This window comes from Lepidochelys kempii, chromosome 3, assembly GCF_965140285.1.
Source record: "Lepidochelys kempii isolate rLepKem1 chromosome 3, rLepKem1.hap1, whole genome shotgun sequence".
Taxonomy (NCBI): Eukaryota; Metazoa; Chordata; order Testudines; family Cheloniidae; genus Lepidochelys; species Lepidochelys kempii.
Window position 1 is genome coordinate 211,188,092 of NC_136382.1, and position 27,885 is coordinate 211,215,976.

Consider the following 27,885-nt stretch of genomic DNA (forward strand, 5'->3'; position numbering starts at 1 on the left):
GTTGTCCTTTGTCTGTGCCTAGGAGGAAAGGAAGAGGACAACGCACTGTGTCCAGTCTGCACACTCCTCAGAGGTTGGTGAGGAGCAACGCCCTGTATGCAGTGAGCTGGGGAAGGAACTTAGGCCTTCTGGGTCAGATTAATGGGAAACTGGGACTCTGGTCAGCAACATGGAGTTCACTGCTTTGGGCCAGTGCACTAGCTAGCACACTGAACTCTTTTGTTGTTCCTCCTGTATTCTTCTTCTCCTTCATAGTTATTCATCTCTAGGAGTGGGGGAGGGAGAGAAAGATGGGATTTCTCCTTCCTCTGCCATTAGTCCTGGTCCCTGATGCTGATGTACAGACCTCTATGCTTGGAGTGGGACTTCCACTTTCAGAAAGGAAGTCAAAGAACAGGGCACCTGAGCACCCAGAGTTTTATGTTATGAGACAAGTAAGTGGCCAATCTGCACGGAACTCTTCTGAATAACGTACAACATGAACTAAATCAGAAGAACAGCAAAGTAAAGCTCTCAACTTCACTATTTTCTGACTTAAGGCTGCCCTCCTAATCTTAGTTCTACTCCCTTGTGCCTATATGTTGGGAATCTTTATTTGCATGATCACATATTAGTCTTTTCACAGCACCCCATGTCATTCATTGCATAGGTTGGACAGTGCAACGTGAATCAGGCAGCTGTTCTTAAATATTTATATATTTTATCCTCACTTTTCAGGGTGTGGTCTCTTCCACATTCACTAAACATTCAGTCCCTGAACTAAGTGCGGTACAGGTCCTATGGAGAAAAAAATCTGCATGCAATCATGTAATTAAAGACTGTCCTACTACACTGGCTCACCAGGGCCAGGGTTTTGGTTATCAGTGCTGCCTTAACTTTGGTATTTCCTGACTCAAGTGCTTCACTTTGAAACCGTCACATTCTTTTAATGTAGATTTTGATCTGGAATTTCCAAGGGGATTTTGTTTTAAAGAGAAGTTTGATCATCAAGAACTATTTGCTAGGTAGCAATCAAACATTGCTGGGTGTGCATAGTGTGCAGAACACAAAGGAAGGGTTGCTGCAGGGCCCCTGCCTCATGCCCTACATGCCCTCACAGATCCTACTTCGCACACCCCCTCATATTACAAATTAAGTTCTTCAGAATTTACCCACACATGCACAAGTGGAGCCAACACAACATGTGAGGTTAGGAAAAACAACCCTTTTCTTCTCTGACAACAGCAGTGCGCCTGCATGATACAGACGTGTTTAAACCCTTGCAATTTTCCCCAGGTCACAACAGATTTTTCACCAGACCACCAAAAGGCACACTGGAAACTTAGGAACTACACACGGCTTACTTGCAAGTTCCTGCTGTAACCCCTGAGACACCACAAGCCTTCAAAGGTGGCAGAAGTGTTTTGCTTTGGTTAAACAGCAGCAGCATGTGCTCCCTACACATACCATTAAAAACAGCTATGCCATCTTTATTCTAATGTTTCAAAGAAGAAGAGTTCTCAGGTTGAGAGAGAACATGGACAATTTCAGCCCAAAAATTTGATTAAGTTATGAGCTTGGAAAACAGGCCTTCAAATGGAAGTGCTTAGACAACTTTAATTACAAGTGTAACTACACACAATACCTATATTTAAAGTTATATCAGGACCAAGATTGGCACTTTGCTCTAATTTGTCTCAAACTCAGTTTAAGGACACGAAGTAATAATCTCTATTCAAGAAAAATATGTCAGATTTGCCTTTTGGTCCTACACCTATCTAAAGGCACAGCCAAAACAGCAGCTCACTTAGGGCAGGTCTATACTACGGGGCCCAGTTGAACTAAGTTACGCAACTCCAGCTACGTAAACAACGTAGGTGGAGTCGACGTAGCTTAGGTCAAACTTTTGCGGTGTCTATACCGCGCTGTGTCGACAGGAGAAACTCTCCCATTGACTTACCTTATGCTTCTTGTTCTGGTGGAATACCGGAGTCTATCAGAAAGCAATCAGTGGTCGATTTAGCAGGTCTTCACGAGACTAACTAAATCGACCCCCAGTGGATTGATCACCGCATGCCCTCAAGTAAGTGGAGACAAGCCCTTAGAGCTGTACTGGTGGAAAACCATGCATACCAGTTTCAGCAGACGTGCTGAAATTAAAGTCAAAACTACCTAAAGCTCATCAGTGAGTGGCAACCTAGATACTATCATCTCTTCTTTGGGAACGTATTCTAAAATTAGGATAAATTTGGTAAGGCGTGAAAAAATAATTAGTACAAGAGTTTGCCTACCTTAAAATATTCTACAAGATCTCTACAAGTCACCTTGGATCCACTGATCTCTTTCTCTACCAAGTTTTCAGGAGCAAGTAGTAATGGAACCAGATTCCGCAGCTCTCTCTTGAAATCATCATCAATGTCTGGTGGAAATTGAATCAGCCGGAGAAAAAGGTGGTACGTCTCAATTTCAAGCAATAATGAGTTTCTCCTCTAGAAAAACACACTGACAACAAATCCCTTTAAAAAAACAATGCTTCCTGACTCAGAATAATTTGCTTATCCTGAAGAAATTTTTAGGGCTTAAAGAAACACTTTGACAATTGGAAACTATTGTAAAATTAGAGTAGGGTTTTTTCCCTTCATCTATATAGTACTGGAGTAACTAGAATAAATTCTTTGAAGACCGCTCACAGTATAACCGCTCAGGTCTCTGCTCCCAGCACATAATTGGTGGGAACTCCACAAGATGCAAGAATTTTTTTCTCCTACACCACCCTTTGGCACATTAGCAACTTCTCACCCACCAAAATGTGAGTGGAATTCCTAGGATTCTGCTTGTAAATCCTCTGATTTTAGGCACCGCATAATCCCACAGCTGGCCATCTTGGATAGTGTTAAATCTGCAAGGTTACAGCCAACAGCTACCTGAGAACTTAAAAAGCAACACAGAACCAGGAAAAAAATAATCACTTAATTCCTCCATATGTTTAACAACCCAAAAAGAGAATATGCCAATGCACACTTCTAAGTTTTACCTTTCAACCCCAAACTCTTCAATAAATTTAAGGCAAGATTTAAGGCAAGTTCTATGCTACAGCAAAACAATTCCAGTGATATATATCCAAAGCAAATTAACACAATGGAATGCTTCCTACCATTCAACCTCCCATCAAAATTTGGATTAGTCGCAACTTTAAGACCAGGGTGGGGCAATAGGAAACAGCCAAGGTTGCTGAAACATGAGCGAATATGCTTCCTTACGTTCTGTAGCTCTTCGTGCTGGTTTTGCTTTACCTGAAAAAAGCAAAGTAAGAATTCTAAATGGCTCTGTGGAGCTGACTGCAAGATTTATAATTGAATTTAATGGCGGAAAGTTTATGAATAGATTTAACATAGTCTAGCCTTTTTCTGAACTTCTATAAAAATTTAGATCGTACAAAGGCAATCACTTGATGTCACATATTTAAATATCATTTGTATTGAGAAAATAGCAAGCAGAAAATATTTAGCCAATCGTGTGTAGCTATCTCAAACACAGAACAGCACCTGAACTAAGGAACCAGTGTGGGTTTTGTAAGCTGTAACTTACCTGCAATCGCTTTTCTAGAAATTTTTTTCCTCCTTCCAAGCCATACGAGTGTTCATAAGGATAGCTCCAATCTCTGATTAAGAACATTAGTGTCTACACAGAAGAGTACAATAATAATGAATGGTTAATTTAATATTCCTTATAGCTGCAGAAAATGGCAGAGAATCAAGAATGCTACATCTGCGGCTGGTAATTCAACAAACTATAACCCCAAACCTGATTAAGCTGAATACAAGACGCTTGTTACTCCTCTCTGCTGTGAGAAAGAACAGCTGAAGGAGCACCTTCAAGCTAGCATGTACTTGTGACCTTTGATAGCGAAAAGGACACTCTCACCTGTTACTCTAGTTTTTCTGTCTCTTGCCAGCCCAGATATAGGAGTGTGATCCTCCCTTCCATCAACTGGAGACATGAAACAGATCTTATGACATCACTCCCCTACCAAGAGGGGAGCTAGCTGGATGGCACTAGCTATGTACACTTACAGTATTTTGCATATTTAGTTCCTAAGTAAAAGCTAGGACCTAGTAGAACCACAACACATGGAACAAAAAGAAGGATTTGGGAGACACCAAATTAACAGAGAGAAACTGCAAGGGAACCCTAAGATCAGGATGTTCACAGTCCCTTGGTTTAAGCCTGCCTGGAGCAAGCAGATATGAGCACCAGAGCCAGAACACCCATTCACCCTACAATTTGCTATTAAAAGATCCACTGTGCTGAAACCCTGGCTTTGTCTCTCCTCAAAGATCACTGCTTCAGCATAAGGCACAAAACAGGATTGCCAGACAGTGTAATATTGTTGACAACACAGTCTGTTTAGACTTTTAAAATCTAGCATGAACTATGTAAGGGCACCTACAAAAGAAGAAGGAACTTGAGAGGTTCCAAGTCCTCTCACCTCCACAGCCAAATGGAATGGGGTGAAGCTGGAGCTACAGCTCCTATGTAGTCCCACATTGAACATTTGGTTCTGTACATGAACACGTGAGAGTCCTAAACTGCTTTCCAGAGGACTTCAACATTGGTAACTAGTGCACACTCCCTCAAGAGTGGGGATCTATACTGCCATAACTCCAAGGAGAGTAAGACAATTTGAAGGATTTAGTGCAAGCTGTTTTGGAAATAGAGTTAAACATAAAAACCCATCACTACCTTAGGAGGGCTAAAAAGCAGAAAAAAAATTAAAAACACTTTGTATCTTTAACTCCTTGTCAGATTTCCTTCAGCCTTTTCAGAAAGATTCTATGCTAGCCTAAGTTCACCTACATGAAATTCCATCAGGCAGTTACCATGGTTTGATTTTTCACACACATTTCACCCAGACCTATAAAAAAAGACTACGAGCTTCAGCCCAGCTAATTTCTCTCCATAATGTAAATTAACTGATTTCCTACCCTTATGAACAGGTGTTGAAAAACTAGGTCAGCGGTTCTCAAACTGTGGGTCGAGACCCCAAAGTGGGTTGCAACCCTGTTCTGATGGGGTCGCCAGGGCTGGCTTAGACTTGCTGGGACCTGGGGCCAAAAGTGAAGCCTGAGTTCCACTGCCTGGGGCTGAAGCCCTGAGCACAGGACTCGGGTTACAGGCCCCTTGCCTGGGGCTGATGCCCTTGGACGGTGGGGTTCGGACTTTGGCCTCCACACCCTGGGCAGCAGGGCTCAAGCGGGCTTCGGATTCAGTCTCCTCTCCTGGGGTCGTGTAGTAATTTGTCGTCGTCAGAAGGGGGTTGCAGTGCAATGAAGTTTGAGAAGCCCTGAACTAGGTAATTATGTAAAAAGGTTAGAGTTTAGAGTATATATTACCTGAAATGGCTTTTGGTAAATTTCTTCCATAGCAAGTCTTCCATACTCTGTAAACAACTATTAAATGAAACTGTTAAGAATAATGCCACATACAGATTACAAAAAGAATTTGTGTTGCCATTAAGAATACCATTTTTTATCAATGGTAAAATTAGTGGCTTCCAATTTTTAATTGAATTATCAAGAATAGCCCTGAAGTTAACCCTCGGCACCTGGAGGATGGGAATACCAATGTTCAAGAAATTGCACTGAGGGAGGACTATCCTTTCCCTGGTCTCTCAAGGAAGTCTGCATGTCATTCCAGCAAAATACACTCCTCTTCATGAAGATCTCCCCTCCACCTTCCAATGGTCTCTGAAAAGCCCCCACCCCGCATAGGCTTCCAGCTTCATTATCCAGATCATCTGCTCTCACATAGCTGTTACCTTCCCACCCTGTGGTTTCTTAAGCTAAAGGAGTACCCCTGCCCAACCTCTCCATCCAGGCCTCCCTGGGCAGCCACCATCTGACATAGCACGCACCCAACTCCCCCAAGGAGTGCCCCTCCAAAGTGCTGCACGTTGATTTGGGTTTCTACAAAACATTCCTCATCAGAGGCTCTAGATGCCTGACATCTCTTACAAATAAAAGCCAATTTAGAATTGCAGCAGCTTCACCAAATCAGAAAGGACAGACCAACCCTCACACCAGCCAATGATTCCTACCCACCAGATACCCTTCCCAGCCTGCAACTCCTCCCTCCCTTTTCAAGAGCATAGGAAACAGACACAGCAAGCTCTGGAGATCAGCACATTTCTATTTTAGCCTGGGAAAAGAAGGGGATCCAGTTTGCACTCTTCACCATACAGCTGGACAGAGATATGGTCACTTCGAATCATAGGACTGGAAGGGACCTCGAGAGGTCTTCTAGTCCGGTCCTCTGCACTCAAGGCAGAACTAGGTATTATCTAGACCATCCCTGACAGGTGTTTGTCTAACCTGCTCTTAAAAATCTCCAATGACAGAGACCTCAACCTCCAGAGTCAACATACAGACAACTAAAGCCGATCCTTGAACACGTATTATATCACAGCAAGAAACTCAAACAAGCCACTGCCTTTTGCGCAAGCTTCAGTAACAGAACTGATTAAAGGCGTAGCCCCAGGCAGTGCAGTAGTCTACATGAGACTACAAAGGCTTAGATTGTGGTTGCGAAGTGTGCATTCAAGAAAATGATTGCAGTCTCTTGGCCAGGTGCAGATGGAAGAGAATCATCCTACTCACTGCTGCTATGTGATCTACCAGGAGCAACAAGGTATTAGACTGCAAACTCTAGTAACAAATAGTAGCACACACCCTTAATTTCATCTTCTCTTCTAGCTGCTTCCACCATCTTACCAACATCACTCATCTTGTATAGCTTGAGCTTTCAGCCAGCTTGTTGGTTCAATGCAAGTAAGACAGCTGGATGTCATCAACATAGTGAAGATACACAGTAGCCTTACATCTCCTTACTAGCCCTTCTAGTGGACCCATGTCCATGTGGGACGACTAGGGAAAAGAGATGGAACCCTGTGAAACCCAATTCAAGAGCACCTTTGACAGAGAAGAGCAGTTATACAAAACTAGCCTCTGGAGCCTCTCAAAGACAGGAATGAAACCACATTTGGGAGGCCCCCAGCCTACTTCCATTGATCATAAGGTGGCATTGATTTGGCTGTAAACTCTAGCAGTATCTAATATAAACATGGATTTACCCGGGGCCTATTCCAGCCACCATGTCACTCTGGAAGGGGACAGGGCCCATAAAGTGGACACTAGAGGGACACAGCTGGTGCTGCCAAGTACGCAAACAAGGACCTTCAAGGACAAGCCACAGATTCCATTTCCCTAATACAAGTATCTTCCTGCCCCCACCTCAAGGCCACTGGAGAGAAGAGCTGACACGGCTCATATCCTATCAACCCCAAACTACTTCCTCCAACCTGTGATTGCATGCGTCTCCTATCCCCCTTTCCAACTTCATCCACCAGGCAGTTTCCCCTCCCCAATCATGAATCTCACCCTCAAGGTTGACAACTGGAATCCAATCAAAGTACCAAAGCCACCTGGGAAATCAGTTTCCCTTTAACCTCTAAGAAACTGCTCAGTTCTTTTGCTCAGCTTGTACTCTGAAAGGTCAAACAGTAAGAAGCACTTATGTATTAGTTGTGAAATGCATTTAAAAAATGTTTAATTATAAGTTGGCTCCTACTGTTGGCAGCTGTCACCTTTTGCGAAGCTGAATGTGTCGGGGAGCCTGGTATCAGGTGACGTGTTAACCAGTTTCAAGCTGTGGCAGGGGCCATGGTCTGAGCAGCTGGAGATGGGAGACAGAGGTTTGGCTAACACAAAAGCTAGTCTCTTCGGGACTTCATATTTATTTGAAAGAGACCAGGCTCGTGTTCCATGCACAAAACCAAAACCCAGCAACCTCTGGCCACTCTCTCCTCACGTGACTTAGAAAGAAGAAAACGCAGGTTACAAACAAGACAATTCTTCCATCACTTGGACAGCTTCTTGTCGGTCTATAGTCTTGCCCACACTAAAAAGGTGTGCCACTTTAACTAGATAGGGGTAGTTAAAGCAATACAGCCCCCACAATGTGAATACACTTATCGGTGAAAATGCATCCACACTAGGGCTTGCACTGATAGAACTATTTCAGTAAAACAAAGCAATCACACTATCTAAACACAATTACACTGGTGCAAATATCAAGTGCAGGCTAACCCGAAAGTTCCGAACCTTAATCAGACACAGCTGTGCCTAATAGTATCCCAAACTGGCAGTGCCTCCCTGAGCCAACTGTGACTCCTGCTGGAATTCATCTAAAATAAATCCATCAGTCCCCTCGGTCTGATTTGGCAGACCCTCTGCTTAGCAGCATCGCTGGGTAGATGTGCCTCTTAGCCAGGGAGCCCCCTCCAAGGGAGACAAAAAGACTTTCACACCCCATCACACTAACTGCCTTTGCTTTACCAATACCTTAATTGCTTTTTAAAAGATCGTGCTTACAACCAGTTGAAAAAAAAATACATTTAACCTGATCCAAAAGTTGTTTACAATCCCTTAAACAGGGTTCCAAGAGTTTCAGATTGCCAAATCAAGCAAAATAGGAAACTGAAAAAATTCTATGAGGACAGCACTTCAATAAAAGCCATATTAAGTAAACTCAGTTTATATGTACCTGCAAATGTTGGAGATCATCTTCTTGAATGTTCTGGGACAAGTTGTAAACCTGTAAGAGATATTGCAGTTCCAAGACTTTTAGCAGAAGAAAGGTTTATTCTTTATCTTTCCGTAACACAGATTTAGTCTATAGTGGAGAACTTGAGTATTCACACCACCTCTGCTGAGGTCGAAACAGCCAACGGTCACTCTTTAGTCAAAGTGGTATCACGTACTGCATTTTCAAAAGCGCCACCTGGGCATACCAATGACTTTGGACATAACTGCTGTTAAGGGTGATTAGTTTCCTAATCCTAGCTCGTAAGAGTTCTTCCAAGAGTGAATGAGCTGCAAACTTTTTTTTTATTTTATTTGCTGAACACCCCCCACCCCAGTTGAATAAGAGGGGCACACGTTTAACATTAGCAGCTTGAAACTCAACTCACCTCCCTCTCTATCCCCAACTCAGATTGCTTGGGGCAGGAATAGGAGATGCCCCAGCACATGCTACTGTGGTAATGTTGCATCAGACAGAACCCCACTGGTGTTGGCCCACATAGAGCTGGATAGCTCTTTGCTATATATTGCTTGATTTTGCAAAGTTCTGTTTCCTTTACTTTTAAATATCCCAGCTGACATAGAACTTTGCCAACATGGCAAATAAATCATTACCTCTCCTGAGCCCCCAGGATTGATGAGACAGTACGAATACTGAATGTTGAGGCATAACTCAAAGCAGAGTTAGTGATCTATGGCTAGATTTGGAGTCATACAAGCCAAGGGTTCAGGAGAAAAGGATAAGAATGTATTAAATGCCTGATATTGTGGAAGGTCAGCACAGTATTTCAAGGTTGTTAGAATGCTCTGAAATGTACCTCTAATTAAAAAAGTGAAACCCACAAACCAATCTTCTGAAAGACTGATATACTATTGTTATTTGCAACAAGCAAGATTTCCCTTTCTGTTGAAGTAAAGTATCATTCCCACCCCACAAAAAAGTTTACTTTGTGAAACTGACTATACACAGATTTCAGAGTAGCAGCCGCGTTAGTCTGTATCCACAAAAAGAAAAGGAGTACTTGTGGCACCCTAGAGACTAACAAATTTAAACTTATGTTCTAATAAATTGATTAGTCGCTAAGGTGCCACAAGTACTCCTTTTCTTTTTGACTATACACAAAGTATCGAATGCACAGATTCCTGTTTGTATGGGTCTTTGGACAGCAGCAATGAAGGGAAAAGCCAGTTAAAAACAGACAAGACTGTAAAGTCATAAAAGGTGACGGGGGACTCCAGGGCAAACATATAGTATCTCGTTTTTTAAAAGTGGACTAGATTTCAAGTTGACAGTGTCTCTGTAAACATAGCTACAAGAACTCATTTTTTATTCTTAAATGTTAAAAGTGGGTAATAAAAATGATAGTGTGTTTTTTCCCCTCATGACTTAAAATTTATACCGATAGATTTAGAAGATGCCTTTGAAGGGTACTGTCACCTCCTGAGAGGCGGGATTCTGTATATGTAGGTATTTGTTAACAGATATATACAGAGGCCTACATTTTCAAGAGTTACAAATGAATGAGTGTCCAATTTAATACTCCTTAAAAACACCTGGTCATTTTTGAAAATTTAGACAAGCCTCAAAACCGTATTCAAGAGACATACTGCAAGAAGTTTGACAGAAGTTTAACTGTCGCAGCAGTAGTCCATTTAGAGCTTCTTGTGCTGGGTCAGCCCTCCCTTTGGATAAGCTGGGCTGCTCAGTGATTTTTGCCATGCATCTTTGTGGAGGTGTCACTACATACATACATACATATATATATATAAATAAATCAATTTGGGATTCCCCTAGTAGAATCTGCAGTGCAACAGAACTAGGGACCTGAAATGGGGGTAGTGTTTGGGTAATCTCCGCTCCAAAGAGAGATTCATCTGCGATACTCTAAATGAGCGATGGAAATCTAAAAGGTCTGCCTATCCCTTTAAGGCAGGACTACAGATATATTTTTAAGATGTCTTCTAAGCCGAAGAGGTTTAAAAGCTGCCATTTATCAGCACAGCTATTCTCACCTGGACAGAACTCGTCATGGTGCTCAGAGCAAACACCGTCGCACAGTCTTTGATAGTGGATTGGCTATCGAAGGCACCTTGGGTATCCATAAGTAGTACAGCCACCTAAAGATTTTTAAAAAGCAGCAATAATTAACCAAGATGTTATGGTTTCACCTCTAGGCTGCTGGGTCAGATCCAGTTCAGGTAGTGGAAGTCATTGCCCCTCTGTTGACTCATTAAAACTGCGTTGACAGTCTTTCTTCAGCTCCCAGTGGACAGGTGTCCACAACTCAAACCACTACCCAAGAGTGACACCCTTACTGGCATTCTGCAGAGAGGCCAAGGATACACAGATACAGAGTTAGCCTCTCCCCCCAAAGTATCCTCAACCTTGACCAATGAGGCACTCTTACAGGGCACTGTAGCAAAGCCGACCCTTACTGTTGACTGTGACACACCAGAGGACTTCAGTCTCTGGGGCTAACACTCCAGCATTTTTCATGAACACTAGATGTGTGACAAAGCTTACTTCAAGAACATATGAAACAATTAAACATTTTCTGAAGGAAAACTAGCTGTTTCCTGCTAAGTAAGTTGACAATTAATTAAGTGATGAAACAGTGAAACAGTCTTGACTCCAAAATGCATCTACTGTCTGATCCCCTAGATCTTTGAAATAGATTCATATTTCCTTTTCTTTCAGTTATAAAAGACAGAAAAAAAAGAACAAATGGGTAACATTACACAAGCTGCTAGAGACAAGATCCCACACTTTGACCATTCTACAATCACAGAACCAGTCAGCTAGCCCTGAGTTAAAAATCATGGAAGTTACAGAGGCAACTCTATACCACTCAGGATGCAAGGTTCTTTCTAACATTCACTGAGGCCACCATCTACTTAAAACTTGTAACATTATCCAGCCAATGAAGCTGCCAACTCTCCCTTTGGGCTCTAGCAGTGCCATGCCTATGAAAAATATCAGTCAAGAGCTCTGGGAGGCGGGGGGGGACAGGCTTAAGAAGATTTAATCCTTGTTGTCAGCAGTCACTGCATATTTCACTACACACAATGCAACACGTGAACCCTTTGCTTCACTGTGAAGAGGTTATACATAAAACTTAAATCTCAAGAACCGCACATCCAGAACCATACAGAGAGGGATCAACAACTTCCACACACACTTAAAGCCTGGCCTCCAGGGATTTTGTGGCCATGTGTACATTCCACTGGAGCCTAATTGCAGGCTACGACTGCGTCTCACTTTTGCAGAATTCACTAGCTTTTTCTGCAGAATACTTCCAGTTGCCAGAACATTTGGCTATACACGACGGTCAACAGCAGTCACTTCTAGAAAGCCTTCCACAATAGCCACAAAGTATCTGAACAGCAACAGGGTGGAAAATATAAATATATATATATTCTGGCAAAAGGCTTTGGATCAAAGCTAGAATTTCTCCCTTTCCTCCCTCCTGTACACCACCCCATCTCATAAATAAATTGAAATTTTATTCTTAGAAACTATTAGGATTAATACAAAGAGGGTGACTGAGAAACCTGGGGTATCTGACCACTTAAAAAAAATTAATCATAACCAAATTCATGAAGGCAACAAAAGCTTAAGAGGTCATAAAGAAGAATGAGTCCATTTAGTCATAGAAATGCTTACCTTTGTCCCATCAGACTTGTCAATTACAAACACTTCGCTCCAAATCTGAATGCCAGTTGTTTCTCTTTCACATCCACCTCTCCATGTAAATCCAGTCAATGGCTCGTTGTTCCCACCTATCCAACATGAGGAATTCTGTTAAGAGAAAGACACACACTTACTCAACAGCAAGAGGATCACTTGTAGGATTGTATTTTAGCACACTTCCATATACTTCTCTGGTTTCTTAGAACAGGCTTTCAAGTTACAAAAAGTATTAGAAAAAGAGGTTGCTCAGCTGTACTTGGAGTCTGAGATAACTACCTGCAGGTCCTGTGGTGCTCCAACTCCCCTGTGTCTTGACTGCTTCCCTCGAGAAAACTTTGGCCTTTAGGGTTGTCCACATACCTCCACCCCATAAGGGGCTGCGACCAACAGTTATTTCATAGAATGATAGAATTGTAGGACTGCAAGGGACCTCAAGGGATCATCTAGTCCAGTCCCCTGCACTCATGGCAGGACAAATATTATCTAGACTATCCCTGACAGGTATTTGTCTAACCTGCTTTTAACTTTCAACTTTATACCTTTGACTTCAGAGTAGGGATGGAGAGTGGGTCATATGGATATGCACAGAACACCTCAAAAGAACTACAGAAAGACTCATTACCTGTACCATTTTGAGTGCATCCACGGCTGCAGTATTTAAAACACCTACTTCACTCTAGAAGGGGCTGAATAAGGGAACTTCAGCCTCATGTCCCTAAACACATTTGTCCCTACATCCACTCATCAGGAAAATAGATTTTAGCCCCCTCGCCCCCACCCACGCCTCACTAAAGCTCACGAAGTGCTCAGGCCCCACAGCGAGAGGGGAAATACAAGACCCTCAAAGGGCAGACAGACTACTAGAACCACCCAAGAAGAAAAGAACAATGGTAGTGACCAGCAAGTGCTCCACAAACCAGTTTGGGAGTTGCTGTCTAGGTTTCAACCTGCCCCGGTAATACTTAAGAGCTCCCTTTATAATGAATTTATGAGCTAGCGTCTCCCAGTAGTGGTCAGGATTCAGGGAAGTAAACTGTCAAGAGAGTGGTAGGTAGAAGTCAGAAGCTACCTTAGAAAAAAATTTAAGGCGGGGACAGCCTCTCTGTCCCTGCAGAAAGAAGAATCAGCCAGCAGAGCCCATACTTCAAACTGTTCTAGCTGATGCTCCTGAGAAGAGGAAATCAGTCTTCAAAAACTGGCAGCATAAAGAGCAGTGGCTCATAGGGGAGAGTCCAACAGTTTCATAAGCACCAGATTTAATCCACAAATGCATCTGTTTACATAGAGGTGGGAAAGAGCAGGAAGAGATTATTGATGAATCTTTTCACTGTGGTGTGTCTACATACAAAGAGGTAGATGGTAGGCATATACAGGAGTCAAGTCAAATCTTAATAAAGGGACGGCTTGATTTTAAAGGTTAGGAAATGGCCCATTGGCAGAAGACTAGATGCAGATGTTGAATCAATTTATTTTCCCTGCCTGTGTCCCAAGAACCCCTTACTGGCAGCTAGCCAGGGGGTTATAGGAATATCTTCTGGTATGTACATCCTGGTTCACCAAAAAGCATCATGTGAGGTCATAAACAAAAGCCGTGGTCACACTGGTCATTAATATTATTCTGACATGTATGTACAGATATTAGTGTGTGTGTGTATATAAAAAATATGATTTTGAAGTCTTTATCAAGGCATTCATCACCCGCAGAGGTGAAAGACAGGTTTTCCTTCAGACAAGAGGTAAGGAATGTCTCTCTCTTTTGGGATGTAAATTATAGGTGCCGACTTTCCAATCTGCTGGGGGTGCTTGAACCCTGGCTCTGCCCCAGGCCCTGCCCCCAACTCCACCCCTTTCCCCAAGTCCCCATCCCCACTCTGCCTCTTCCTGCCCCCCCTCCACCAAGTGTGCCATGTCCATGCTCCTCCGCCCCACAGCCTCTTGCACACCACGAAACAGCTGATCCCAGTGAGCAGGAGGCACTGGGGGGGAGGAAAGGGGAGGTGCTGATCGCAGGGCCGCTGGGGGAGGGGCTTCCAGTGGGTGCTTAGCACTCACCATTTCCCTGCGGATGCTCCAGCCCTGAGCACCCATGGAGTCGGCACCTAGGATATAAATTAAGCCTATTTACAGAGGAAGGTAAATTTTAACAAAGAGATGTTAAGTCAACAAAGAAGCACCACACAGCAAAACACAAGCCCTGTCTGAGGACAGACAATGCACTTTGAGGGCACATGCACGAGGCAAAGATGACACCTTGTCATCCTGCACCTAAGAAATAAGTGGACAGCACATTTACATTCATGGAAACAGGACCTCAGCCAATCTGGTTGCAAATGCTGCAATGGACTTTGTGTGCGAAGCTTCTTTAGACAGGATGTTAACCTGTTAGTAAGTAAATATATTGGAAACAAACCATTACATGTAAAACAAATCATAACGTGCTTTCTAGAGGTTAAACTTAACTATCACTTGAATCTGGAATGTTTGATAAATACCTTTATAGTGAAAACAAGAATAAGTTTAAGTGCTGTGATATTAAGCAATGCGCTGATCCTAAATTGAATCCATACAAGCAGGAGCGCACTGTTCCTTTGGGAACAGCAGACTTGATAATTCTGTAAGTAGCCAGCGTCAGGAACTGGTAGCACAAGGGAATGCTTCAAAGGGACTGGGGTGCACCAATTATTAAACTGCAAGGCAAAGTCAGGGCTGACATAGCCCAGAGGAGAGTGCTTGAGTGACTAACAGGCTGGTGCTGTTAGAGAGCTGATACCCAGCTAAGCAAAGGCAAGACTCCCTCATGCTGTAGGCAGGGGTAACATAACTCATTACATATCTTTCTGTAACTGTTGTTCTTGGAGATGTGTGTTGCACACGTCCATTCTGCTGCAAGCGTGTGTGCGCCTCAGGCATAGCTGCTGGAGATTTTTCCCTTAGCAGTAAATGCTGGTGGAGCGAAAGCACCCTCTGGTGCCTCATGCCACTGAACACAGTACAAAGGGCCATGCTGCCCACAGCCCGCCCCTCCCCCCCAGTTACCTCCTACCAGAAAGACTGATAAAGAAGGGACAGAAAGGGAGGGGTCATGTGCAACACATCTCAAAGAACAAGAGTTATAGAAAGATACGTAACCATTTCTTTGGGTGATTGCCTCCCACTGTGCCATCTTTCATCAATCTAGAGACTCTGCCGGATTTGGACAGGTGGTCCAACAATCCCTGTTCATGTAGGCTCCGAGCCCACTTCCACTTCAAACATCGTGTGAGCCACCTACAGTGGAATAGATGTGCAAACATGTGACAGGCAATCAGGTTTCTCCGTTCCAAATGTCCAGTATGGGAACACAAGCCAAAAAGGCCATGGAAATTGCCCAAGACCTGGTTGAGTGAGCACCCATTTTACTTGGAGGTGCAGAATCAGCCAAATCGGGGTCTCTCTCTGAGACACACACAAATCCAGGAAGAGATCCTCTGGGTGGATAGTAGGCGGCCCTTTACTCTGTCTGAAACTGCAACAAACAGCTGAGACAAAGACCTGAAAGGCCTAGTCTGATCCAGGTAAAAAGCCAAACCTCTTCTAACATCTGGAGTATGGAACTTTTCTTACCCATTACTTGAATGAGGCTTTATTTTCTGACTTTCTTCCATCATACTGCCTAAAGTCAATCTCTTCCATTTTGCAATATACATTTGTCTGGTAGATCGCTCTGGTTCAAGATCTGCAGCACTGGTCTGAAGAGGGTGAAGGAGAGGTCATTCTGGACTTTGAAGTTGTGGTGTCAACTCTGTTAGCTCTGAAGTAGCAATTGTCTAAACAATGGAACACGGGGCTCTCTCTCAGGGCAAACCCAGTTAACATACTAAACAACAGCTGCAGAACTTGAAGGCCTATGGAACACAGGCTGCTATTCCAAATGAAGTAAGTTTCCTTGTTTGAATCAAGCAAAGATGATTAGTTGCCTTGCTCCAATGTTCTGCATGTTCCTCATTTGGTACCAAGAAGTGATACAGGCAGTCCTTGGACTTGTGACAATTGGTTCCTGAAAATCACGTCTTAAGTCAAAATGTCGTAACTCAATTTTCCCATAGGAACGTCGGATCGACGTTCTTCAGAGGAATGTAAAAAAACACCATCTCCCACCCCCATGGTGCATTTAACTAGTTGCACAAGGGTGTATAGGTGGGATCAGTTATCCATCTCTTTTGTAAAATCCAGATACAGTTTTGGTCTGACCACTACAGAATAAAACAAGACAAGCGGGGTGGAAAGCCTCCATATTAGATCTAATCACAGAGGAAAATACCCAAACCAAATTCAGGTTTTACTTACATGGCGCTATTGGCCATACAGATGAATACAAGATAATGAGGTCATGGGTATGGAAAAGCTTACACTCCAAATTTACAAGAGAGTTATTTCACCTAACTCTTAGTAAGGCCTTAAACTGTGGCAATATCTTGCTCTCTTCCCCAAAATGCTCATTAATCAGCACATCTGCCATTATTTTAAAGCAGCAAATAGTTTGACAGCAGCAATTTGAAGTGGTCTAGGATTGAGTGTCAAGATTTAGGATGAAATCTGGTTCCCTTGAAGTCAATGTCAAAACACCTCATCAACTTTCGTAGGGTCAGCATTTCACCCTTAGATTACTTTTTAAAAAGGCAACAATTTACCCTGGTTCTCACTGTCAAGGACTGATGAGCACATACCAGAATGCCTTTGAGGCCCCCTAGCATGGCAGTTAATTTTGTATTACATATTGTTTCTACTGTCCATGGGAGATGGCTGTTCAAGGTCACTGTTCAGTGAGCAGATGAAAGATACTTGAACACATGTGCACTGTTGTTAGCTTATATAAGTACTGATATGTAGATTACAAGTTTATTTTCTGTAACTGAGAAATCTAGAACACATTTAATTGCTCTTAACTGCCGTTAAAACTTTGCCACTCTTCCCCTTACTTAATTCAATGTCTGAATTGAAGCCATTTATCTTCTTTTTAAAGGCCACAAACTGAAACAGTAAACAGTCAAAAATTACAAGTATTATGCAATCATGCTTTTTTAAAGTCTGAAATATTGTTGCTATAGTGAATTAGTCCACCTTCTCCACAAATCCATCTTCTTCCATGCTGCACCTTATACATATAGCATTCTCCCTCATCTCATCTGGAAGCCACTACCCTCTCTCAAATCCTTCCTCCATGCCAATTTCTGCTGTGACACCAACAATAAGTTAAGCTAACCACTGTAGGAAACAAAAATACTTACAAAGAATATCTGAACATTCTTCAGAACTGAATATCAGTATTACTAATGCATCACACGTCATAGCTTCTGTCAGCTGTGCTCACTGCACCCAGCAGGGGCTCCATGCATTCTTCCATTCCTCCCCATAAGATCCCTGTGGGCCATCCCGCCACCCCCTCATATTTCAGGGCCTGAAATGCTATGTGCCCCTTTTCCTTCTTCCTCCCTCACATGGCAGAGGTCTGTGTGCACCCCTATTCTTCCCATGCCTCCCCCTATATTAGGATACCCTAATTCCCTTCCCTGCTATCCGCTGCCATTATTCTCTTTCTGGGAGATAAGTGATTCAGGATGTTCAGAGCAGAGATGAGATAGAGGCATTGTTATGTTGCAAGGAATTAACAGGCATCATCAACCAATTCTTTGAGACAATTGCAGAGGTGCTTGCAGATGTGCTAATCTGATGGTCATGCTCCATTTTTCCTCTTTAGGTTCCCCCAAAATCAATAGGGCTCTGGTTATTGATGCCCAGACTATTCCCTGAAATACTTGAATTGAATGGATGCTATATTCAAATGTTATCACATTACAGACAGAGAAATGGCATCATGATGAGTGTAAGGCCTTCACAAGCTCCACCAACTTGACACCATGTCAATATTTCTGGAGTCAAAAGGGCAGGGTTTTGGGTTTTTTTTGATGGTTTACTGTTTTTTTGTTTTTTGTTTTAAAAAAAGAGTATGGTATATAAACAAGGTCGCCAAAGCAGAGAGCTAGCAAATTAGGTGGTATCTTATTTATTCCTGCAGGAACAGCCTTCAACTACTCACCTTGTTGTACATATATCTAAGCATGAAGTCCAGTAGAAATGATTTCCCTTTGCGGAAAGCCCCTGCTACAGAGACAACTACTATATTGAGATCTTTTATGTGTTCCTGAAGCAAAATGTTCTCCAACGCCTCTTCATCAAGTTCAAAGTTATGGTCATCTTCATGCGCAAGAACAATTTGTATAGGGCAAGGCGTCTTCAAATCTGCTTCATCTTCCAAGTCGACCAGGGCATCAGAGTCTACCAGGGGATCCTCCTCAAAACTCTTATCTAGAGATTAACATTTGAAAAGACAATTAGTGAATCAAGCTAAACATATAACACTTTTCTGAATTCTGATAATGAAATTACAGGTCACATACTTTTGCCAGACCTGACGAACTCTGTAGCTCAAAAGCTTGTCTCTCACTAAGAGAAGTTAGTCCAATAAAGGATATTTCCCCACCCACCTTGTCTCTCTAATACCCTGGAACCAACATGGCTACAACACTGCACATATACTTTTGCCATGACTAATCTGATGACTCCTATGTGGATATTTATAAGGGAAAGACTGATACAGGAGAATCTGGAAGGGAGTACACAAAATGCTATCACATGCACAGTCAACTGAAAAAACTGGGGAATTTTGTCTCGATAACTTTCCAGTCATAGCGGGAACAAGTCCTGTGGCACCTTATAGACTAACAGACTTATTGGAGCCTAGTCTATGAAGGTGCCACAGGACTTTTTGATGCTTTTACAGATCCAGACTAGCACGGCTACCCTTCTGACACTTTCCAGTCATAGTAATCATGGGTTTTGCTTGTAAGCACACTAGGTACCAAAATTTCAGACAAGTCTGTTTTAAAGTTTATAGTGGCCCCTTTTAAAGGGAAGTTTATTATGATCAGAAAGTTTATTATTTGAGCTTTTGGATGTAAAGTTTGAGCTAAGATTCCAAGCTAGTTCTTGTTGAGTCTTGTACAGTGTGAAGAAGCATAATTTAATTTTTAAGGCTCCTGTCAGACCTTTTCACCCCGCTAAAGGACCGGCATTTTTTAGTCTCTCCCCTTTCTCTAGCGAGAGAGGCCTGAGTGTGGTTAGTGTTTTGGGGTAGTGAACTGAATAGAGAAAGTGTAGGCATGTGTGAAATTTTAATAGAGAGTTACAAGTTCCCTTAAGGGTCAGATGCAAATAAAATTTACTTTCCTTTAGTTAATTTATAAGCACATTTACAATATCTAGACAAATAATTCATAGTTCAGTTATGAGACAGTGCTGCTACCCTAAGTGATAAAATATTTTTTTTAAAAAACAATTGCTATCTGCCCTTTTTTCCAGTGGCCTCATTTTGTAAATTCACAGCAAGAGTCGCACGAAAGCCATGGCGCCGCTGCCTTCCTACTGCCGACTCGCAAATGCTGCCAAGCAGCTCATTTTAAGGCCAGAAATAATTAAGTGTTTTGAATATTTCTGCTATAAATAGGGCGGATGAGTTAAGTTCCAAAGACTTGTTTGGATATCCAACAGGAATGAGGGGGAAATGAATATTTAATGCTGCGCCTCCCTCCCCCCCCATCCCTTTCTAATTACAGAATTTCTGTTTCTTATGTTTGTTAATTCTGGATTGGTTATATGAAACCATAAAAAGGCAAAGGACCTGAAGCTGCATGGCTACAAGGGAATGGGGAGAGAGAAGATATTCTGGTGACCAAGAAACCCAAGAAGTGTCACAGCTAATTAGACCATAGGTCTATCTAATCTTAGATAGCCAAAAGAAATCAAAGGTCTGTTTATGGAAAGGTTTATATAAAAGGGCAAAGGAAGAGTCTTTCCCATTAAATGGAAATATTGGAAAGCTAGTGTTTTGTTGTGTGTTTAATTGAAGAGGAAATGCAGAAGACTTTTCTGCAGGCAGTACATTACTGCAGGATAGGTGGCAAAAAGTTTACACTCCTCCCCACCCCAATATATTCAGCAGTTTGCTTCCACACAAGTTGGGCCTTGGAAAAATGCTGCAGTAAGTAACTGCAAAGACTGTAGTGGCATGAAATGTGACACAAACCCAGTCATATTTCACTATGCACTTCCTGTTTTGGGGACACACTATGGATCAAGCCCCTGAGACAATTATGTTCATCTACTACACTGAAGAGGAAAGTTTGGTTTGGTTTTTTTTAGGGTTGGGGGTGGGAAAGGAGGAGACAGAGACAAACTTAAAGTTTCTCTTCCTTCTCACCTAGAGGACTTTTATTAGCACAGGACTTCCACACATAGCAAGACCCCAGCAGCAACAGCAAAATGAGATCTACCAGGACAGTGCCAAGCTGCATGATGCTGTTCTGGGAAATATTATGGTAAGTTAAGACATGTGAATGAGGAAGAAAAAATGCAGCATCTCAAGTTCCCCTGTCCCCAAAGGAGTCTTGTTTACTGCCTCCAGAAATGGTCAGATCCCATAAAGCACATACACATTGGGAAGGCAAGCAGAACTTGTCCAAACCTCAGGCAACCAACTTCTTGTATGCTGAAGTAGATTTAATAGCATGCATTATCAAACTGGGATTGTATTGAAATTTGTTACTTCTCCAAGGCCAACTTGGGTTCTGTATTTGATTGTCCAACAGGAAAAGCTGATCATCCTGATTTTTCCTAGACAAAGATGAATGTTAAATTTTAACTGGTTGTGGGAAACAATGTTAGTGAAACTACCAGGTTAACTTTTGCTAGACGAGGGGGAGAAAGCTATGTGTAGGAAGGAACAGCACAAGTTCTTCCAGTAACAGCAGAGGACAGGGTGAATACAAGTTAATGATTTTTATTTAAATTAGATATTTTGATTTATTAAATTTTTTTCTTGAATCCCTGAGTCTCATCAAAAAATGAGGTAAAGGCTGCTTTCTATCTAATGAAAGAATGGGGGAAAACATCTAACTTTTGAGGTCAAGCTTTATAAATATGGCACAGTAGGTCAGCCTAAGTCACTTGGGAGACTGTCTCATTTTCAAAAGACTTAGATGAGTAGGAACGTAAGTTCCAGTCATTTTACTCAGGTGTATTCGAAAAATTTCCTTGGCTAAGCTGAAATAATCAGTTTAATTAATGGAATACAGTTAATCCTCCTGTTTAATAAATCATTTAGTTGTACATGTGGAACACTTTGATAAGAGAAGTTTCTATATCCATAACATTTAAGGTTGTTTTGTTAAATAAAAATAAGTTTTATATGCTGTTTGGAATTTAATTACACAGTTACCATCTTAACACAGCTTGACAATTCATGGCAAAAAGTTAAATATCTAGTAAGTGAGCAATATCTCATTCACCACTTTCTACCATACTAAAAATGTACATTTAAGAATCTGAAAATGTTAAATTATATAACTGCTTAAATGAATGTATATCGTTATAGAGTATCCTCCTAGGTAGTAAAAAGAAGTACCAAATCTAGCATAAAGGCTATTTAGTTGTAAATCAGTGTTTTAATAGTTATATCATCCAATGAGAATGCACCTTTCTTTAGAAGAGAACTGAAGTACAAATGGAAAAGCTGATTAAAGTTTATTTAAATCGAGGCTTTCCACTTGGTGATTTAAATCAATCTGGCCTCCCAGAGGACTACTCAAGATAGAGAGAATTGCAGCCAAACAAGCAAATTTCCTTTCCCTGGGTCCCCTACACCTTCCCCACATGAGAACAAAGAAAAATTCTTATGCTGCTCCTGCATGAAGCATTTCTTCATCATAAAGGTATTGAAGTTCTCCAGGATCATGTCAGTTTCACTCCATTAGGTCCTGTTTACACTACAATTTAAATGAACTTTGTAACCAGTTGGTGGCATGGATGGCACTAATACAATTTATGTCTACATACAATGTGTATTTCTGTTAGGCTTGGTCTACACTAGTAACTTATGTCAGTATAACTACGTCACTCAGGTGTGTGGAAAAATCTACACAGTTATACAGACCTAACTCCCAGTGTACATAGCGCTATGTCAACAGGAGGACTTCTCCTGTCGACACAGCTAGTGCTTCTTGTGGAGGTGGATTAACACGACACCAACGGGAGAAGTTTTCCCATTGGCGTAGTAGCATCTTCACTGAAACGCTACAAAATTGCAGCTGGACAAGTGCAGCTGCGCTGCTGCAGCATTTTAAGTGTAGACTTGCCTTCTAACACCCTTTTTAAAGGATGAATAATGTGGAAGAGAATGACAAGATGGCAAGGATTATGAAAGGAAGACAGGAGGGAGCTGACTGTTTCCCTCTTTCATCAACCAGGTGAGTCTGAAATACTAATCCAATATTGCTATAATTATTACTGACCTTCACTTTTCTACACAGTGATCATATACACACAGCAACCCTTTATCATTGCCCTTTATAGTCTTTAAAACCTTGTTTTCATTTGAAGGGACAGTCGCCTTAATCATGCTTCTGTCTGAAGATTTACTAACCTATTATTATAGGACCTTAATATCACTATAACCAATACATGGAAGCTTCCCCCCCAGTTTATTTTGGGCACCTAAGAAAGTGTATTCTCAGTTTCCTCAGTTTGTGTGGGTCTTTTTTTAGACATTTCTTCCCTGTTGCTGTGTAAAACACAAACATTACAGTCACAGAGCTGACACAAAGACCCCAAGCAAGTACAATAATGGATTACTTTTTACTTTTTGAACTCCACATCTAGCCAGTTCTAATGCTCTATAAAATGGGAAGCTAGTCCTGTATTTTGTACTACAGAATAGTCTAGTAGGATATTTGGTTAACAAAAAGGACCAAAAGAATGTTATGCCTGCAATGCAAAGTACTTAAATGGCATGTTATTCTTGCTTATTCACATTCTATTAGATGAGCCAAGTTAAATCCTCTTCACACTCCATACATCATTTTTTCATAAAATCAAGATTCCTGTGTAGTGTCTGAATGCTCCACAGATGTCTCCATTTCCATTCTCTAAGTTTTGTCCATGAAGTACTGTTTGCCCGTTTTTATAGTTGATCTTGAAATACTGCTATTAAGATTAGTTCAACTTCCATGTATAATACCATTAACCTCAGTTTATACTAGAAGATTCTTTTCTTCACTGTTAAACCTTTAGGAATGTGCCATGTGATAAGGATTCAGCAGCTGACCCACACAATTACTACTTATTTCTACAGTACTTTTAGTACTAGCAGATTTCTTGCATGAAGCTCTAGGAACTTTGCACTTTTACAAAAATGTACATCTTAGAAGTAAAGCTATAAATTTGTAATAAGATTACGTAACACATGTAAGGAAGCTCTACCTTTCTAGAATTAAGGTTTAAAAGCCTGTTAGCATTTAGAGACAATACTTGCTTTTAAATATTTTGTATTTTACTTGAACCCAATAGATTTCATTAACTGCACAGGTTTCCCAAACAGAACCACTTCCAGGGTGGTCTTTTTAATGTAGATGAGACACCCAAGTCTTACAAACCCCACAACGGACTATAAGAACATAGGGCACATAACACAGCCAACATGAAATAAGGTCCCAACTTGATAAATTTTAATTGAAGTTCCACTTCCAACCAACAGAATAGTAACAGTGATAAGACGAAGTACCTCGTTAAAGCTAATGGCATGGAAATATAATATTTAGCATTAAGTGTTACTTTATACATGAACAATTAACAAGAACTCTTCTTAATAGCTCAGTAAAGTAATATAAGTGTATTTTGTATGCTTACATTTTAAGGAAAATGTTGAGGAAAAGTTCTCTCTCTTTTAAATAGAAGATATTTGATCACAACAGCCACCAACACTACATGGCAGGCTTTGCAGCTGAAATTCTCAGTGCCATTCTGTGTATTTGCAGGAAGTCAGGATATATGCATTTAAACAGGATCTTAGCTGTTTAGAAATTCACCTGCTTCCACTGCCTGCTCCTCACCTGAAACGGATACTGTGAGTTTCCACAAGTTGTCAGTCCTCTGTGCTGTGGCCAGTATGCTTCTGTTCCTAATTAACTCCTAAACCAAAGGGATCTCAAATCAAACCACATTCAGGCCTTGTCTACCCTGGCAAGTTTCTGCGCAGTAAAGCAGTCTGCTGCATTGTAACTCCCGAGTTGAGCACACGGCCACGCCACTGAGTGCACAGAAACTGTGCAGTTGCAGTGCTGTAAAAAACCCACCCCGACGAGAGGCGTAGAGCTTTCTGCGCCGGGAGTACAGCACCACAGTGCCAGTGTAGACACCCTGGTCGATTACAGAGCTGCTATCAGCCTCCAGGAGGTGTCCCCCACTGCCTTTTCTTGCCTCTCTCTGGTCATCAGTTTGAATTCTACTGCACTGCCCTCAATAATCCCCACCCCGTATATTCCTTGGGAATTTTGAAAGTCCCCTTCTTGTTTGCTTGGTGACTTGTGCAGTGGTTTCAGTGCATCTTTACAGCAGACCATGCCTGCTCCATGCACCAGGTGATCCCCATGTTGGGGTAATGCTGGGCTGCTGGACATCAGCAGCATTTGGGGAGAGGAAGCTGTCCAGTCCCAGCTATGCTCCACCCATAGGAATTATGATACCTACAGACAGATTTCACAATGCATGACAAAGGGGCCATGACCAGGACACACTGCAGTGCAGGGTCAAAGTAAAGGAGCTGCAGAACACCTACCACAAAGCGCAGGAGGCAAACCGCCGCTCTGGTGCTGTGCCCATGAGCTGCGAGTTCTACAAAGAGCTGGACGCAATACCTGGTGGCAAGCCCACTTCCACTGCGAAGGCCCCTGTGGATACTCCATTGGCTCACATGCCCAGCCGAGAATGGACTGAGCCAGGAGGAGGAAATCTTGGACAAGGTTGTGGACGGGGACACAGAGGCAGAAGATGACTTGGAGGTCAGAGATGCATGCAGCCACTTAGTGCTCTTTTCTACCCCAGAGGAGCCTAGCCAGTCACAGCTGTTGGATCTTGGTGAAGTGCAAACGGAGGCCCCCTGGTAAGTGGGTTTGATTTTGGGAATTGCTGAAGCGAGTTGTTGGGGGCCGCAGGGTTGCAGAAAGCAGGCTTGTGTCTGTATGATGTGCGTACCACCACATGCCTAGTCTGAGCAGCGGAACAGGGTGTTGACTGACTCCCTTACTTCACGGGAATCTGCATGACACCATTGCTGCACAGAGGCAAGACACATAAGGAAGCTGCAGTCTTGGAGAAGAACCTCCCTTGATTCCCTCGCTCACCCTCAGCAGCGAGATATCTTCCATAATGAACACAGCCTGTGGAAAATGTGGGGACAGGGATGATTATAAGCCACCCCCTACAGTGCTGGCTCTCCCCAAGAGCCACTCCTGCCCCCATCACAGTCCAGTCCTGCAGACTCCCAGTACCCACTGCAATCAACACCCATCCCTCTGCAGTTTAGCCCTGCTGAAGTATAGTACCCGCTGCACTGTACTCCAAAGGACAAGGTTTGATAGGATACCTGGACATACACGAATCTTTAACCATCCCAGGACCTCACCTCCTCTTGCGACCCTCCCTTCCCCCTCAGTGCAGATATGTTTTATTGTTTCTCTCCCCAATCCAGTAGTTTAATAAAGTTGTTTTGGTTTGAAAGCAATCGTTATTCCCTTACTGAAAGCAAACAGGTAATTTTCTTACACCTTCATAGTGCATTGTCTGCACCAATCACTATCACCTCCGAGCATTACAAGCACTGCACTCCCGAGCATAGCAACAAATATTAGTTCAAATCACTGACTCAAGGCATCCCTGATCCTTATGGTACCACACTGTGCCCCTCTAATAACTCTGGTCTCTGGCTGTCCAAATTCAGCCTCCAGGTGCTGAGCAAAGCTTTCACCTTTCCCTTCACAAATATTATGGAGCATATAGCACACGGCTATAAGCATATGAATACTGTAATCAGCCAGGTCCAGCCTCCCATACAGACAGTGCCAGCAGGCCTTTAAATGGCCAAAAGCCCACTCAACAGCCATTCTGCACTTGCTCAGCCTGTTGAGGAACCGCTCCTTGTTGCTGTCAAGGTGCCCCATGTATGGCTTCATAAGCCATGGCACTAGGGGGTAGGCAGGGTCTCCCAGGATCACAATGGGCATTTTGACTGCCACTACAGTGACCTTCTCGTCCAGGAAGAAAGTCCCTGCTTGCAGCTTCTTGAACAGGACAGTGTTCCGAAAGATGCATAAGTCATGCGCCTTTCCGGACTAGCCTGCGTCAATGTCCGTGAAATGCCCACAGTGATCCACAAGCACCTAGAGAACCATTGAGAAATACCTCTTGCAATTAATGTACTCTGTGGCTAGGTGGCCTGGTGCCAGAATTGGAATATGCATACCGTCTATTGCCCCTCCACAGTTAGGGAAGCCTATTTGTGCAAAGCCATCCACAATGTCACGCATGTTGTCCAGAGTCATAGTCTTTCAGAGCAGGATGCAATTAATGGCCCTGCACACTTCCGTCAACATGAGTCCAATGGTTGACTTTCCCACTCCGAACTGGTTAGCGATCTATTGGAAGCAGTCTGGAGTAGCCAGTTTCCACAGTGCAATCGCCACGTGCTTTTCCAACAACAGGGTAGCTCTCATTCTCATGTCCTTGCACTGCAGGGCTGGGGCAAGCTTATCCCACAGTCCCATGAATGTGGCTTTCCTCATCTGAAAGTTTCTGCAGCCACTGCTTGTCATCCCAGAGGTGCATGACGATGTGATCTCCTCTCAGTGCTTGTTTCCCGAGACCAAAAGTGGCGTTACACTGCGGTTAGCACCTCCGTGAATGCCACAAGCAATCTCATGTCGTACCTTCCATGTGTGGCGAGATCAATATTGCACTCCGCTTGCCTTTGTAGTTAAAAGAATAACTCCACTGCTACTCGTGACGTGTTACAGTGAGCAGCATATTGGTCAACAGTGCAGGATCCATTCCTGCAGACCGAAGACACAGAGTGCACAGTACACAAACCACTGAAAGATGGCACCAAATGTATACAGAAACACAAGGATTGCTGGGATGCAAAGCAATGCATCATAGGCCATTGGGATGGGACAGGACCCAGGACGCCCCGTGACTCCTTCTGCCTTCCCACAGCTCCTAGCAGCAGCAGAAGAGATGCTCTGTGGGATAGCTGCCCAGAGTGCACCGTTCCGAATACTGCTGCAAGTGTGAACATGCTATTGTGCAGGCAGCTGACAGTGTGAACACACAACAGCGGTTTCCTTTCAGCACTCTCTGAGCGGCGCTGTAACTGCCGGCACTAACTCTGCCAGCGTAGACATACCCTAAAAAGATTCAGGAAAGCAACAGCCAAAAGCAAGAAGTAGAGAAAGAAAAGGGGCTCCTCCTCCTATCTTTTTACCTACTCTCAAGAAAGAAGTTACGAGACGTAAGTGGTACAAGCCAGCCCCTCAGGAGTTTGGAGGGGGCACTAACAAGATTTGGCTTATGTACTAGGTTAAAATAACTGCACTTCACGCCACACCTTCTTTATCCCAAACTGAACTGTATCACTGAGTGAGAACAACTTTC

General features: G+C 42.7%; 1 protein-coding gene across 3 annotated transcripts in view; it reads right to left on the minus strand.

The window, feature by feature from the left end:
* ATL2 (atlastin GTPase 2) overlaps positions 1–27,885 on the minus strand; it is a 50,644-nt gene that overhangs the window by 13,938 nt on the left and 8,821 nt on the right. Inside the window, exons 1-9 of one of the 3 annotated variants that reach the window (XM_073339968.1) lie at positions 20,838–20,929; positions 18,386–18,654; positions 12,283–12,417; positions 10,632–10,736; positions 8,581–8,631; positions 5,373–5,429; positions 3,568–3,660; positions 3,134–3,272; positions 2,271–2,398 (exon numbers count right to left, since the gene is read on the minus strand). In XM_073339968.1, the coding sequence (XP_073196069.1) occupies positions 2,271–2,398; positions 3,134–3,272; positions 3,568–3,660; positions 5,373–5,429; positions 8,581–8,631; positions 10,632–10,736; positions 12,283–12,417; positions 18,386–18,654; positions 20,838–20,841 (981 nt within the window). In that variant the 5' untranslated portion in view covers positions 20,842–20,929. The other 2 variants (XM_078852390.1, XM_073339967.1) reach the window with 2 other exon arrangements.